We start from the raw sequence: 14,603 nt of genomic DNA on the forward strand, positions 1-14,603 counted from the left end.
AAACTTTCTCGAACTGGATCACGTAGATTTCAGTCCTGTTCTTATCTATTGAGCTGTGAAATACAATCAATTACCGTAAGAAATAGAGGGAATCGTTATGATACTTAAAATGAATGTAAATTTAATGATATAATCGTACATTGTTAACAAAAAAAATTGACAGACATAATCTTGTTCTCTGATATCGATGCAATATCGAATGTATAACTCAAATTAAACAACGAATGAGGGATTCATGAACACGTTCAGTTTAAAGGTTACAAATATCACAGTTTGGCATCTGACGCGTTTTTGATGTCATGTTCATTCAACACATGAACGATGATGTCGTCAGTGGAGTAGTTTTCATCATCCAGCGACTGTTGACGTGATAACCTTGGTGACGTATTGGTGTCCTGACTCTCTGAGCGAACTCTGACCTTAAGACGCCTATCCTCCCTCTGTGACGTCGCTTCCTCTTCTGGAATATCCTCCAAATACTGATTCCTGGACATTGATAGTTGTTGCAAGAGTTCGTCCTCCAACGATGGTTCGTCTAATGAAGAATAAGCACTTTCTGACAACAGAGGCGCTGCGAGGCCTTCGTCATCCTCACTTTCATCTTTCTTTCTATGAACATCACCAGACTGTTCGCTGTTTTGACTAGAGTCATTGGAGTTAGTTTGACATAGCTTATTAAGGAGCACAGTTTGTTGCTGAACCAGGTCACTCAGTTTCTGTTCCATCATGGTGATCTTCTCTCGACATTCTCGACTCTCGTCTTCCCGAGATTGTAAGTGATTTAAAATCTCATACCGAAAGCTTGATATATCTTGTTTAACTTCATCGAAATCTGAAAGAAATTAACATAAACAATTAATAAAATACCCGGTATAATAGTACACGTACATGCACCACATTAAATCAGGGTAAATGTACTGTACTTGTCATTGTATAATGGTCGATCTAAGATATGATATCTCATTTTTTGGTTTAAATGCAGTGTCAAACTAAAGCTGCTTACAACAAATTTCCGGAAATAAAAAATGATAAACGCATACACGAACCACGCGATTTACAGACCTAGTCGTGGAAAATGGAGCATTTTACCATTATTTTGCATTGCTTGGGATAGAGTTTTTTTAACATTAAAATAAATAGAAGCGATAAAAGGGTTTTTTTCACAAGTATATAGGTTCATACATTGAAAGAAATTAGTTATTAGTATCATGTTTACTGACCATCGTTACTATCGTTTTCTCTCTGCATGTCAAATATGTATCGTTTGACAATTCTTTTCATTACTCTCTGTAATAAATGAAACGAAATAATGAATATTTTTGATATCTCCTTGTAGAATGACAGTAATCTTCAAGGAACAATATTATTCAAAAGTGTAGATCTTACTCAAGAATTCGACCCGTTTTAATGTCAATTTACTTCAGCGTGATGATTCAGAGTAGGATTTTATGCATGATACATATAGTCTAGAATCCACAGTGTAATAGCAGAAGGTAACATAGGGAGAATTACTTTATATGTTAATTTTTCCTCAAACAGATTGTGGTCCGAATCACTCCTGACAAATCCATTTGTCGTCTGCATTCTCTCTCGGAATCTCTTGATGCCGTTTGCTTTATGTGCGGAACGTCCAACATTCCACCCTGAATTCTAAACAAATAAAACAAACACTTCGAAAAACAGTTCCACACCAATAACAGATAAACTGATGAAAATCAATGACAATGTTCAGGTACGCTTTGTGTCTCTTATTCCCTACTGTCTAAAAAAGCAGACGGTTACAAACCTCGTTCTCTCTGGTAATTTTCCTAAAGAGCCATAGTGGCTTATATATACACTATTTCATTGCTATAGTTAAAGTTATTTACACAAAGCACTTCAATACTGAATGTTATCTGTACTGCAAAAACCTTGCATAAGGTGTAATATTATCGACCAAAGCATCAGACTCATGCTTGACTCACACAGTTAAAGACGACCTATAAGACCACTGTGTGCTAGCCCTCTCTTACCGTTGTTGTGGGACTAGTGGCGTACAGCTCCACGTCCTTGATCCTCCCGGGGTGGGGCCTTGCATCCCCTGCCTCCCCCTTACAGAAACAGATACTTAATTTTGAGCATAGCTTCCAGACTGACTTAGGTGTGGGAATCATGTTGAATGGAATGGGTAACGTTGCTCCTGATTTAATGTAGTCCATGTATAACTTACTACGAGCGAATTTCCACTCGGTGTCCGAGTCTTCCTGCGGAAAGAAATTTCGATTTATTCAAGGCCATTTAACACGACATAATTAATTTCTAAAGACTTGTAAAATCACTATGGGAAAGGGGATATCGTGAGTTCTTTTAAAACCAACTCCAAGAAAACTCATTCCGATGCGATAATTTAAAGTTGCGAGATGAAAATTGTTTCTACGAGCGACTTCATACTTTAAAAAACAAACAAAAAGTGTCATCACCTGAATGAGTTCGAATGACCTGGACATCATGGCAATGAGCATGTTGAGTAGAACAATGACACTGCACCAGTTGTAGGCACCAAAGATCCAGTACCCCACGTACTGGGTGAAGATGTGTTCAAACTCGTCTAACTCTACTATAGTGGCATCCCCGCGCCCAAACAGTGACCAGAATACAGTCCGAACGGTCTTGTCCGGTCTGGAATAGAGGTACGTTCAATTTACGAACATCCAGCATATCATGTTTATCTTTACATTTGTTAACTGGTTTTCTGATTTGTACCTTTATAATTTTTTGGCATTTTTTTTAAAAAAGTGTTGACGGAAATTTAATGATTTGACGAGACTTCAGGTTTTCTTACATTCCAAAAGATTCCTCCGCCCTGACTGTAATGTTGTGATTGATGAACTCTACTTTTTCCCGAACTTGTTTGGGGTAGTACCAGTAAAGATTGTGTAAACCGACCATAAAGGCAACCAGGATCACCAGAAAGATCGCCAAGAACTTGATGATGTCCTGCAATTGAATGTTATTTGTGTATGGTTCTTAGCTTGAAAAGCTTAATTAAGTAATACCAAACATAAAAGATAAACGTATGATCAATATCAAATTACTTTTATTTTATCTTTTTCATTCATTCATGGCATTTTGAAATTAAAAAAAAAACTTAAATATACCAAGGAGAATGTTTACAATGAAAAATCGGTAGACAATTTATTGAATTATGAAAAGTACGAAATCCGAGTGTTATGACAATAATGTAATAACCTTACCGTCATCATCCGGGCTATTGAGATTTGCATAGGACCGAACATTTCATTGGCTGGTAGGATGTAGGAGACCCTAGTGAAGCTTATGACATTGGCAATGGCAAACAGTCCCTCTGCGATGTTGTGGGGGTCAAGGGAGTCCCAATAAAACCTGTCTGAAAGGAGATAGATACTGATTCATTATTTGGCTGATTAAGATGGCTTGATGGTCGGGGCCATGTTATATAGACTGTAGTGATCTCCTTTAGAAGAAGAGCTCTATATAAAAATATAGCAAAATTACCAAAAAAGGAACATGTAATATGGATTTTTTTTTTTATTAGATAATTATTTATTGCTTAACAAATCATATCTGAAAATCTGAAAAATTTACCTGCAATGATCCAGTACATTTGCTTTGCTGCTGTCTGGTCACTAAGAAGTAATTTCTCCCAGGGTTCTCGAGTCTCAAAATATTGTAATGCAACATTAACCTAGAATTTATAAGATGCCCTTTATTTTCTCAGGAATTGTTTCGAAGTATGATATTAAAACTGAAATATTACTTACAATGTAAGTACATGTACGTGTAATAACAGAACAAAAAAGAAATCAAATCAATAATGTAGTACGTTACATTCTATATTTAATAAGAAAGGTTTTGATTATAATCAATACTATCGGCTACCAAGAATTTTTTTATTCCATTTTGCAATTATTTTTATCAAATCGGACTATATGTTGTTAGGGTGAAAGCAACGAAGACTAGTATGGTCTCTGTGCAATACAATAAGCTTTTTTTGTTATAGAAGCCTCTTTACCTTCCAGATGCAGACGTACTTTAAGGTGAAGGAGGACAGGTACAAGGTGAGAACGGCCACGTCCAGGTAATTATACAGGGAGTCAAAGTAACCGTACAGGCCCTCACTGAACACCTGCTTAATCTCCTGCCAGAGCATGCCTACAAAACAGGTCAGGCGTTGAATTCAGTTACAAGGCGGATGGACATGGTATAGTAACACCCAAGTCAAGCTGTGGTCAAAAACAGGAAGAATCGCCGTTGTTTTGCAACCAACGAGCTCGTGATATAAAAAAAGCTAAAATCTTAAGAAAATCGTCACTAATTGCAAGGCAAATTTTTCTTTTAATACATGTACGCCCATGCTCTCTCTTCTTGACTTCTATTAGTTTAGTTAATGCTTTACGGTGTGGCAATCGTTTAAGTCAAATACATCGGAATGTGAGGAAACATTTGACCAGCAGAGGATAGAACTTGCCTTATCGTCAATAACCGACTCAAATCAAGAAAAGCTTAACCTATTTAAGAAGTCAATATCGAGTGAAAGAGTTTCGAAGCTTTATTTAGGAACACTTCTCTACAAAATAGGTACTTGATATAAAAAAAAGAAAATTTTATGTATATAAAATCATATTCAATCAAGATACTCATTTAGATTAATTAGGATTTCGAAGGGCTTAGAATAATGATACTTCCAATTCGTATTAACCTATGCTTTTATAGTTAATCTTGACAGTGAATTTGCAGATTTCTTTGATAAATGAGTAGTTGTGAATGTACTTTTGCAATTCTTGATTAAAATAAAGTTAACACAAAACTATATAATTCAATATTTAATTTAGTTTAGTACATATTTCTTATTATATATATTGCAAAAGTTGATTATCACTTTAAAGTTGAGCTTAATCAATATAATGAATTATTAACACCCTGCTTCAAATGTCCACTAATATAGCATCTTTTACACTTCTAACATAATACCATTTGACACAACACCGTAGTTTATTTAACTGGAATGACATAAACAAGCTGTAAACTTGCCCATCTCATATTCCCCCATCAAAGTTTGAAACCATTAGACAGCGGTCTGGAGATCTCTAGACCTACTAACCAGATTGATCGGAGGGTCCCGCACATTTCTATTCATGACACCAACGAGGCAAACAGCCTTAGGGACTCGGAATTCTAATCAGAATTAGAGATTCCAATTCAGAGATCATCGGCCATTTATATTACAATAGCTAGGCTGTTTAGTCCAAGTCTACAGAGAGCTACGTGGGGTTCAAGAAATATGTGGAACTTAAAAGATGACATTGAGACACGTAATAAAACGCTACGGGTCTGGAATTTGTCAGTGTCAACTCTGATTTAGCTTTCAAATTAATCTGAATAATTAAATCAAATCATATTGCTGTGTACGAATACACAAGAAAACAAATGTATAACTAAATCCATCTTAACATGAGTAGTAAAATGTTTCAGTTTACCATATAGGGTATGGAAATATCATCATAAAATACACAAAGTGAAAAATATAGATAATTTCAATTTATGAGAATATTAATTTAACGACCTATGCTTTTAAAAGCATTACCTATTATCCACAAACTAAGTCCTATTTGTATAACTTCCGGTCGGCACGTTCGAACCACGAAGTCCTCAGGCAGCGTCAGTCTGCTGTGGTTTTTGTACCAGAGGTAGTGTCTGTAAGGTCCCGGAAATGACGACATCCGACTGAGGTCTGTGGTGCCCTCCGCACTGGAGATCAGAATCATGATCAGGAAGGTCACAAAAGACATGGCGTGACCGATGAACTTGATACAGGGGTACTGGAGAAAACGTCCGATCTAAGAACACACAAGATAAATACATTTATGATACAAGGATACCACAATTTATTCTATCATGTACAAAAGTAAATGTTCAAATGGTTGGTCTATGTGTTATTTCCCATAACATATGTCATTAAACTACATTGAGATCAATAATTGAAATGTCTGTCCATTTCTTGTGTAAGAAAACGGAATCTTTAAAAAAAAATTCCATATATTTAATTAAGCTGATTTGAGTATATTCCTATTCCTGATAATGAAGAGCATTTTTTTAAATGCTTTCTTGAACAAAATATCAAAAATTCCTTTCTTAATAATCAGATTTGGTTTAACAATGTGTCAACAATGAATGAAGTACAGCTCACCTTAGAATGAGGCGCAAAAATGTATAGAATGGCTAATAAGGGATAGGCGGAGGTGACCCCGAGGACAATAAGGGACCGGAAAAACCAGTTGGAACGCTCCATGGCCCTCAGATCGTTATACCATATACTGACCAGCTTCTGTTGGCAACTAGCGTGGGCCACAAACTGAAATATGCAACGAGTTATTAAGAGAAAAATAATAAAGATAAACTATCAGATCTTTTATATTTATTTTTTAATGAAAATTAAATTAAATTAAAGTTTTAAAATTGAAATAAAATGTAACATATTAGATGTACATGTAGCACAATGTAAAATGCCTTTGCAGACTTAAGAAATATTATTTTCTGATAAGGGGGTGGGGCTTTACGTCGTGTTCTGTGAGATCCAGCTCTGTGATTCTATCCCACGTGATCAAAGTGAACGAATACATGAATATTCACGGTAGAATTAACTGATGGTAGAATGCTAGCTTGAAATAAGAATCAGCTACTATATAAGAGTGTTCGACCATCTTCACTCACTTTTTTCTCGCTGTAGTGGATTGCCAACTTCAGCCGAGACAGTTGTTCATACGTTTCGTCATCAGGTTCGCGTTTTCTTTTATTGAGAAGTTTTTCCAGTTCATCATGACCTCTGACCTTGTCCAATAACCGGACTACATACTCACTTAATTGATCTGCTAATGCTAAATAATCACTCTGGAAATAAACAGATGTACCAGTTTTATAACCGTGATTATATTGAGAAGAGCCATAATTACACTCATCATTTGTACCATTGACGTAGATAGCTTTTTAACGTCATTCCATTCAATTTTTCCAAAGAAATAGGCCAAAACATTATTATATACCGGCAGATAAAAATCTTAATGACTTTATAAATTCAATGGATTTTGTGTCTCACCTTGTAATATTTTTCCACTTTTGCAACACATCTAAGTTCTCTAGCTAGTTCAAAGGCGGTCAAAATAGGATCGTTACTGGATAAGGATATATAGGCGCTACTGGCTAGCCCTCTGTAGGCATTTAGCCTCGTTTTGGCTAATCGTAGCTGGTCAAATACCAGTTTGTTGCTACATTCCTGACAATTACAGTAATAATGGTGAGGCTTTCTGATTGTCTCGCCACGTAATAACAAAAGCTGGACGATCTCAAATTGGTTCCTCTCAGCGGCCAGAATCAGTGGAGTAATGTCAGAGGAAAACGGCGAATCTTCGCTTGTTGTATTGAAAAAATAATCTGTCTCCCCGAAGCGTTTATTTTCACGTTTGACGTCTTTATACTTTGGGTGTTTAAGTATGGTTTCTGCAATTTGTTCATGTCCTGCACTAATGGCTTGTAGAAGAGCTTCGTGAATACTGGCAGCATTAGAACGATCAAGAAGCAATTCAACAACCTGCAAATGTCATTCTTATGTTTTAACAATTTTACAAAATACTACATGTATTATTCTATATAATAATCGAATACCACCTCCCTAAAAAGGCCATTATAATCATCTGTCGTATACTTGTTGTTACATATATAATTCCATAAACATAAATTTCATCAAACATTTTGAACCATGAATTCGTACCCAAAAGAGTAATCTACATAGGTTTTTTGACATTTAAATTAGTGTTTAGTTTTCAATGCACTGATATTAACGTGATAACGAATTGGTAATGACAACTCTTGACCCATTGATTCGTTTACATCTTTGTGTGTGATAATGAACAGATGACGAGTGCCTCTCAATTGGAGTGAATTACCTCCAAGTGTTCGTTGCCCACAGCCAAACGGAGAGGAGTGCGCCCAAGAATGTCGTTAAAATCAACGTTAAAGTTAGGGTGTTCCTCCAGCAGCCGTTTTACGGTCGGAATGTCCCCGAACTCCGCAGCAAAAATGAATTCCTCCTCAAGGTCTGAAAGCTAATTAAATAAGTTTTAATTTTTTACTCTAGAACAAATAATCACGGGGGTTTTTTTCCGAAACAAATCAAACAAACACATGACTTGTTTCCTTCACGCATGTTTTGCGACGTTATATAACACTAAGGTTTTAACAGTTTTACATTTACAAAAATATATTTAGATACCGTACATGTACAAAAAGAGCAAAGAGATTAGATCTCTTAGTTTGAAAATCATGAATATTGAAAATACAGAAAACATTTCTGTACTGTATCGAATTTGTCTGTTTCGCACTGGTATAGAAATCAAAGTACAATTAAAGTTGCGTACTTTACTTAAAATACATATTCATCTATGATAAAAACGTGTATTAAGGTCGTATCGCCTTATATATCTTGAAAATATTACACAACTCTAAAAACACTTAATTTTTTCAGCATGTTATTCAAATATTAAAAGAAAAAAGAACTTTTTTTGTTCTGCACAATTAAATAAAATTTGATTTTTTCAGAAATATTATTAATAGCTAAATGATGTATATTTTGCAAGATTCCGTTAACGAAGCATGCTCATTGTCACGGTGATTTCGGTACTTACCGGTCCTTTTGTGTTATTAGACTTTTCACTGGACAACGCAAGTCGTGATAACGACTTTTTATTCTGATGTGGTTTGTACGGCATACCGTCGTTCACTTCATTGTTCCGAGAAGCTAAAAATAAAATCAGTCATTGATAATCTTTGATGTACTGCAATTTAGTGCCACTTATTTCCAGAATGCCTTAGACCCTCAAAGCAATGACCATGTCCAAAAAATTAGCATAGCATTACATAAAGACGCAGTGCACACCTGTATGTGTGCGTGAATGTTTTAAATCACGGAAAAAGTTTGCATGCGGATACTCCACAATTATTCCCTTGTTACTATGGAGACCAGGTAAAATAATGTATTTTTGATTTGCCCTGCACTATAATTACAAGCAATTTTCATAAATGATTTCCCAGCTTTTTGGGATTACATCACAGGCATTATTATATCATTATCGATTCCATACCCCTTACAAGCTTTAGGGAGAATACCAGACACTAAGGAAAAATGACTTTTGCAAATTCTTTTTCAGCTCGAATTTAGCTCTCCAAATTCTGCCAAGTGTAAAAACCTGCTTCTTAAAACACAAACATATATCCAAATACATTAAGGGGACTTATTAGATAGATTTGATATCAAAATTTTCATTTTTTAATGTATAACTTCATTGTTTGTGTTTACTTGTGCAATTCGAATGATTGACCAAAACTTAAATGTTAAAAGTCAAGTAATAAGAGAGATACAGAGGAAAGAATTCATTGTTATGTAAACAAAGCTTTAGTCTTAAAATATATATATATATATATATATATATATATATAATGTGAAGTTAGGAATTGCCACTTCTATGACAAAATGACACGTGGCACTAAATTAAATGAATCAATGTATTCATAAATTAGCCTTTACACGGCGCATAAGACAAATTATCATACTGCACTAACGCGGGATATTCAATTTGTCGGCACAGCCCTGGTGAATTTCAAACTGTATCTTGCTTGTATCTTAATATTTATATATCATCCATTGTAAAAAAAAAAAATTGACATCCACCCAATGCGGTCCCATCATACCCCGGGGATCATGATTTGAACAAACTTGAATCTACACTATCCGAAGATGCTTCCACACAATTTTAAGCTTTTCTGGCGTAATGTTTTTTGAGAAGAAGAATTTTGAAAATTTTCTCTATATATTTCTATTTCATCCTTCAATGTGCCATTCAAAGTTTTTGACTACATCATTCCTATGTAAAACTTGACCCACCCCCTTCCAATTGTGGCCCTACCCTACCCCCAGGAATCATGAGCAAATTTGACTCTACGCTACCTGAGGATGCATTCATATAAATTTGAGCTTTTCTTAAACGTTTTGTAGTTTTTGAGAAGAAGATTTTTTAAAAGATTTTCTCTATATATTACTCTGTGAAAATTATTCCCCCTCCCCCCCCCCCCCAGCATTGTGGCCCACCTTACCTCCGAAGACCATGATTTGAACTAACTTGAATCTACACTACATGAGGATGCTTCCATACAAATTTTTGACCTAAAAATTTTTGAGAAGAAGATGTTTAAAACATTCAAACACATTTTTATATTTTTTTAATTATCCCCCTTTAAAAAGGGCGTGGCACTTTATTTGAACAAACTCTAATTCCCTTTACCCACTGATGCTATGTGTCAAGTTCGGTTGAAATCGGACCATTGGTTCTGGAGAAAAAGGTGAAAATGTAAAAAGTTTACGCCAACACTGATACCAACGCCGAGACGACAGGTAACGAACAAATCTTGATAAGAAAAGCTCACTTGAGCATTTGGCTCAAATGAGCTCAAAAAACTGAAAAATTTAAAGTTAGAGCTCAAATCGTGTCAAAGTCTCTTTAAGCTTGTATAAGCTCTGCAAAATTAACGGAGTCTTTCTGGTTTTATCTTGAATTGCTTGCGTCAGTACCAGTACCGTATTTGTATCCAGAGATACTTCACTTTGCCTGTTTACCGGTCTTACTCTGTTTAAAAGGTGGATTATACATGCAAAATAGATATACATGTAGAAACCACGTAATATGAATTAAAACTTTACATCCTAGTACAATTGTATTAAACAAAAAAAAATGTTAACTTTTTTTAGAAAGATGAACTGATGAGCAAAATAGAAAATTATTTTAGTATTTATAAGAGATAAGAAAATGTATACAATAAAAAGGCAACAGATGAAATCCATTCAAGAGATTTAAGTAGCATTCATAGAGAGAAGAATTACAATCACTGTCACACAGCTAAAAGAATTACAAGTACTTATCTTTCCACAACAGAATAAGGAAGTTCTCGCTAAAGGGGAAATATGAGCAGTACTTAAGAGTATTTGTATTGTCGCCAATTTAAAAGCATATTGCTCCTCAGAAGTTAACAAATAGGAAAAACCCCTTTTTTAACTTATAATATATCACATGCAGAATTATATTATTATTCTTTCAGCAAAAAGTTAATGAACAGAAAATCGTGACGGTGTTCACTGAGATATTTTACTTGCAGAAATTGAGCAATAAGTCCGTTCTCGCAATTTTCCTCCTAGAAACATGATCATTCCAGAAAACAATTTTATTTTAATATGCAACATAATAACTGATGTTATACAACTGTAGCTATAAGCTGTGTAACAAAGCGTAAGGAATGCTTATATTCAAGGAAGGATTTCTAATCATTTACCAAGAGCTAAGTCACAGTTGTGGGCACTTGATGCCAGAAACACCTCGCCTTCTATGCGAGTGATCAACCCGATATATTTCTGTAGTCTTTCAGTAACAAACCTAATAAGTAATAATATTTTAAAAGTTTCGTTTTAATTGTCTACAGACATGTCGGTGAAGTTCGAAGTTCATAGTAGACGAAACGAAGAACTCAATGTTTAAAAAAAACCTGTAACGAAGAACACTATAAAAAAATGAATACCAACTCAAACATGTCTAATAATGATTTGGCGAGTGACAGAAGGGGTTTCATGTGATAAGTGCAACCACAAGTATGCATTATGTACATTAACAGTTTTTGGCATATCAAGCTTCCTTGTACATTGAAACAAACCAAAGACGATGCCCACTTCTTATATTGAATAAACAGTGGATTTCATAAATCTGCGACAACGTGAAATATGAACAAAACCTGATCAGAAGGAATTTTTCTTTGTGTATTTTTATAGCATAAAATATATAATGTCAAAAAGTGTGTGTTTTGAGGGGAGGAATAAACCATTTCATTTCTAATTTAACCTCAACTGACTTTATACGATTCTCATTATACTGAAGTTGTCGATGTCTGAAGGATAAGGTCGACATTTTGTAGCGTGGAAAATGAAGTCTGAGGTTACTTAACAGCAACCCATAGAGCATTTAGCGAACACCCCGTCAAAATGACCGATAATTCACTTTCTCTAATTTACTGCCGTCAATCAAACCGCAGCACTTCTCGCTGAACAGCGGAGCTGATTTTATTGTTCGATAGGTCATTAATATTGCTTAACCCTGTTTAGGTTAAAAAAATGTATATGGACCCCCACCCCCCTCCCCGAAAAAAGAAAGAAATCTAGATAACGAAACACAAATACACGAAGAGGTGGAACTTTAACAAAATTGCAGCTGTATTCCTTTTCGACATTTGCCAAATTTTGTTTGACGATGTTTGTCGTTTTCATCGATGTTGAACGCGTAATGAAATGATGAACTCTATAATTATCACATCGGTCAAACGTTTGACCTTCACAGCAAGTGAGGGTCAAAGTCGACCATTGAACTTTTTTTACATCTTTTGTGAATTCAAATAAGTTACAAATTAATTTTTGCGCATCATATGTACATGTATGTTAAATGAAATTTAAGACAAAATAATAATGTAATTGAGATAAACAAGAATTCAGATGATATACTGGTCCACTTGTTGCATTAAATAAATACTGACAAATTTTGAAAGAAAAAAAAACGTGGCAAAAGAAAAACCTTTTTTAACCCAAGAACATCTTATGAGTTCTAGGAATTCACCGAAAAAAACGTTTTATTTGTCATCATAAAGTTTTGCTCTGAAGGTGTATGGCGACATCCATAGAATAAATATCAGTGAATCGAAATAGTTATAGAAAACTCGCAGTCATCTGTTCAAACAAAAGAAAGGGCAATAGTGGACACTCCAGAGAAATCGGAGTATGCTGACGACATGGACATATCGGCATGAAAATCAATGAAACCCAAGACACGTGAAGCCATACGTGCTAGTACGCCATTCTATAACTGTAAAGAACAACTCTATATACGTTTCTAGCATCTCCAAACATCATCATTTTTAAAAAATTTAGTCATTGCACTAACCCAGATATTCAAGTAAAAAAAACTAAAATTTAAAAAAACCCAACTTTTTATTGAAAAAATTACATAATCATTATGAAAAATTATATAATCATGAAATCCGTCATCTGCATAAAAACGGAAATTAGTCGGGCAACTGCGGGTGTAGTTATTTGACAACAAAGCTGTTTTAATTCCAATTAATTCTCAGTAATATTATTGGGAATTCCTTGTGCATATGTTCTATTAAATCATTAGCTCATGCATATGGTGAATTTCTTATGAGTGTTTCCCTATATTTACTTATGCTTGTTTGCTCATACATTTTGATTGCTAATATAAAGTTGCTTCTAATGCTAGTAATGGAATCCGTCGAAACATCTATTTTTAATTCCAATAGCAATATATATTCTGTTGAATCATTCGAATTCGTGGTGGCTCAATTTTCGTGGTATTCGTGGGAAGCCCCCTCCCACGAATTTACATCCTCAACGAAAACTAATTATTAAAGATTAAGTTTACGTACTGAAACTGAAAACTGACGCATCCACGAAATTACATCCCCACGAATCATTAAAAAAAACCTACAATCCACGAAAATTGGCCCCCATCAAATTAAATGATTCCACAGTATACGTTTAAAATTTCAAACCAGGACGGGGATAAAACTGCTCACTATATATACTTACTAGTACACATAGCAACAGAAAATACTGACACTTGAGACTATAACACAAATAAGCAAGGGATAATTTCCTTTGCTGTGCCATTCTACGTCTATGAAACACGAGTTCGCGATTTTCAAAGTTTTTATTTAGACAAAATGAAATTCAAATCTTTACATTCATTTTTAAAAGATCCTTAATACATTTAAGTTTTTAACTGCATCTACTTCATCCCATAATTTAACTAGAATAGAGATGGTTTAATGAGAGAAAAGTCTTAATTTCTTACTAGTTTTAACTCCATAAACATAAAAGCTAAAACTAGATTTATATAATTGTTCAGATTTAGTGAAGAACAATCAATATTATGTGGTAAGTTTTTATTCTTCAGAAGCCTTCGTAAAAAGAAGGTTCGGAATCAGTAAATTGGAAGGTGGATGGTGGTGATTGAGAAAATTGATTTCCTTATTCAAAAGCATTTATTTTTTGGAATTATCTACGTCGAAGCGTCTAATAGGTAGATATAAAATGCTTACCTGATAAACGGCTGGCAATGATAAACCCTCTCCCTGTCCTATAGAATTTTCTTGGACGCATTTTTGAATCCATCACCATTTCATTAACCCCGAAAACAGTTTTAAAATGTTCCAAATAATTTCAAAAATCATGAATTAGTTTGTCCCTGCCAGACTAGGAGCAAAAAGTTATTTCAGAACAATATGGATATCTATCGGCGGAAAAGCAATCCACATTTAAACAGATTCTGTCGCTTTATTGCGCGTGGATCACGCGTGATGCACAGTTTTAGATCCTGGTTCAAGATAGTTCGGGATAAAAGAAGGAATTACCATATCCCGTGCTAATGCTACTCACTACCCAGTAGTCTGAACAATTCACGTGTAGCAACCTGCGACCTTCTCTT

The 14,603-nt window shown here is 34.8% G+C and overlaps 1 protein-coding gene across 1 annotated transcript in view; it reads right to left on the reverse strand.

Moving 5' to 3' along the window:
* Positions 1–14,603, reverse strand: part of LOC117693017 (short transient receptor potential channel 7) — a 35,301-nt gene that overhangs the window by 8,267 nt on the left and 12,431 nt on the right. The window contains 15 exon segments of the mRNA XM_066077727.1: positions 271–832; positions 1,221–1,287; positions 1,513–1,650; positions 2,013–2,243; positions 2,460–2,658; positions 2,822–2,976; positions 3,234–3,385; positions 3,604–3,703; positions 4,031–4,170; positions 5,603–5,855; positions 6,206–6,370; positions 6,730–6,906; positions 7,112–7,603; positions 7,959–8,117; positions 8,697–8,809. Coding sequence (XP_065933799.1) covers positions 271–832; positions 1,221–1,287; positions 1,513–1,650; positions 2,013–2,243; positions 2,460–2,658; positions 2,822–2,976; positions 3,234–3,385; positions 3,604–3,703; positions 4,031–4,170; positions 5,603–5,855; positions 6,206–6,370; positions 6,730–6,906; positions 7,112–7,603; positions 7,959–8,117; positions 8,697–8,809 — 3,103 coding nt within the window.

The sequence above is a fragment of the Magallana gigas genome, chromosome 3 (assembly GCF_963853765.1).
Source record: "Magallana gigas chromosome 3, xbMagGiga1.1, whole genome shotgun sequence".
Taxonomy (NCBI): Eukaryota; Metazoa; Mollusca; class Bivalvia; order Ostreida; family Ostreidae; genus Magallana; species Magallana gigas.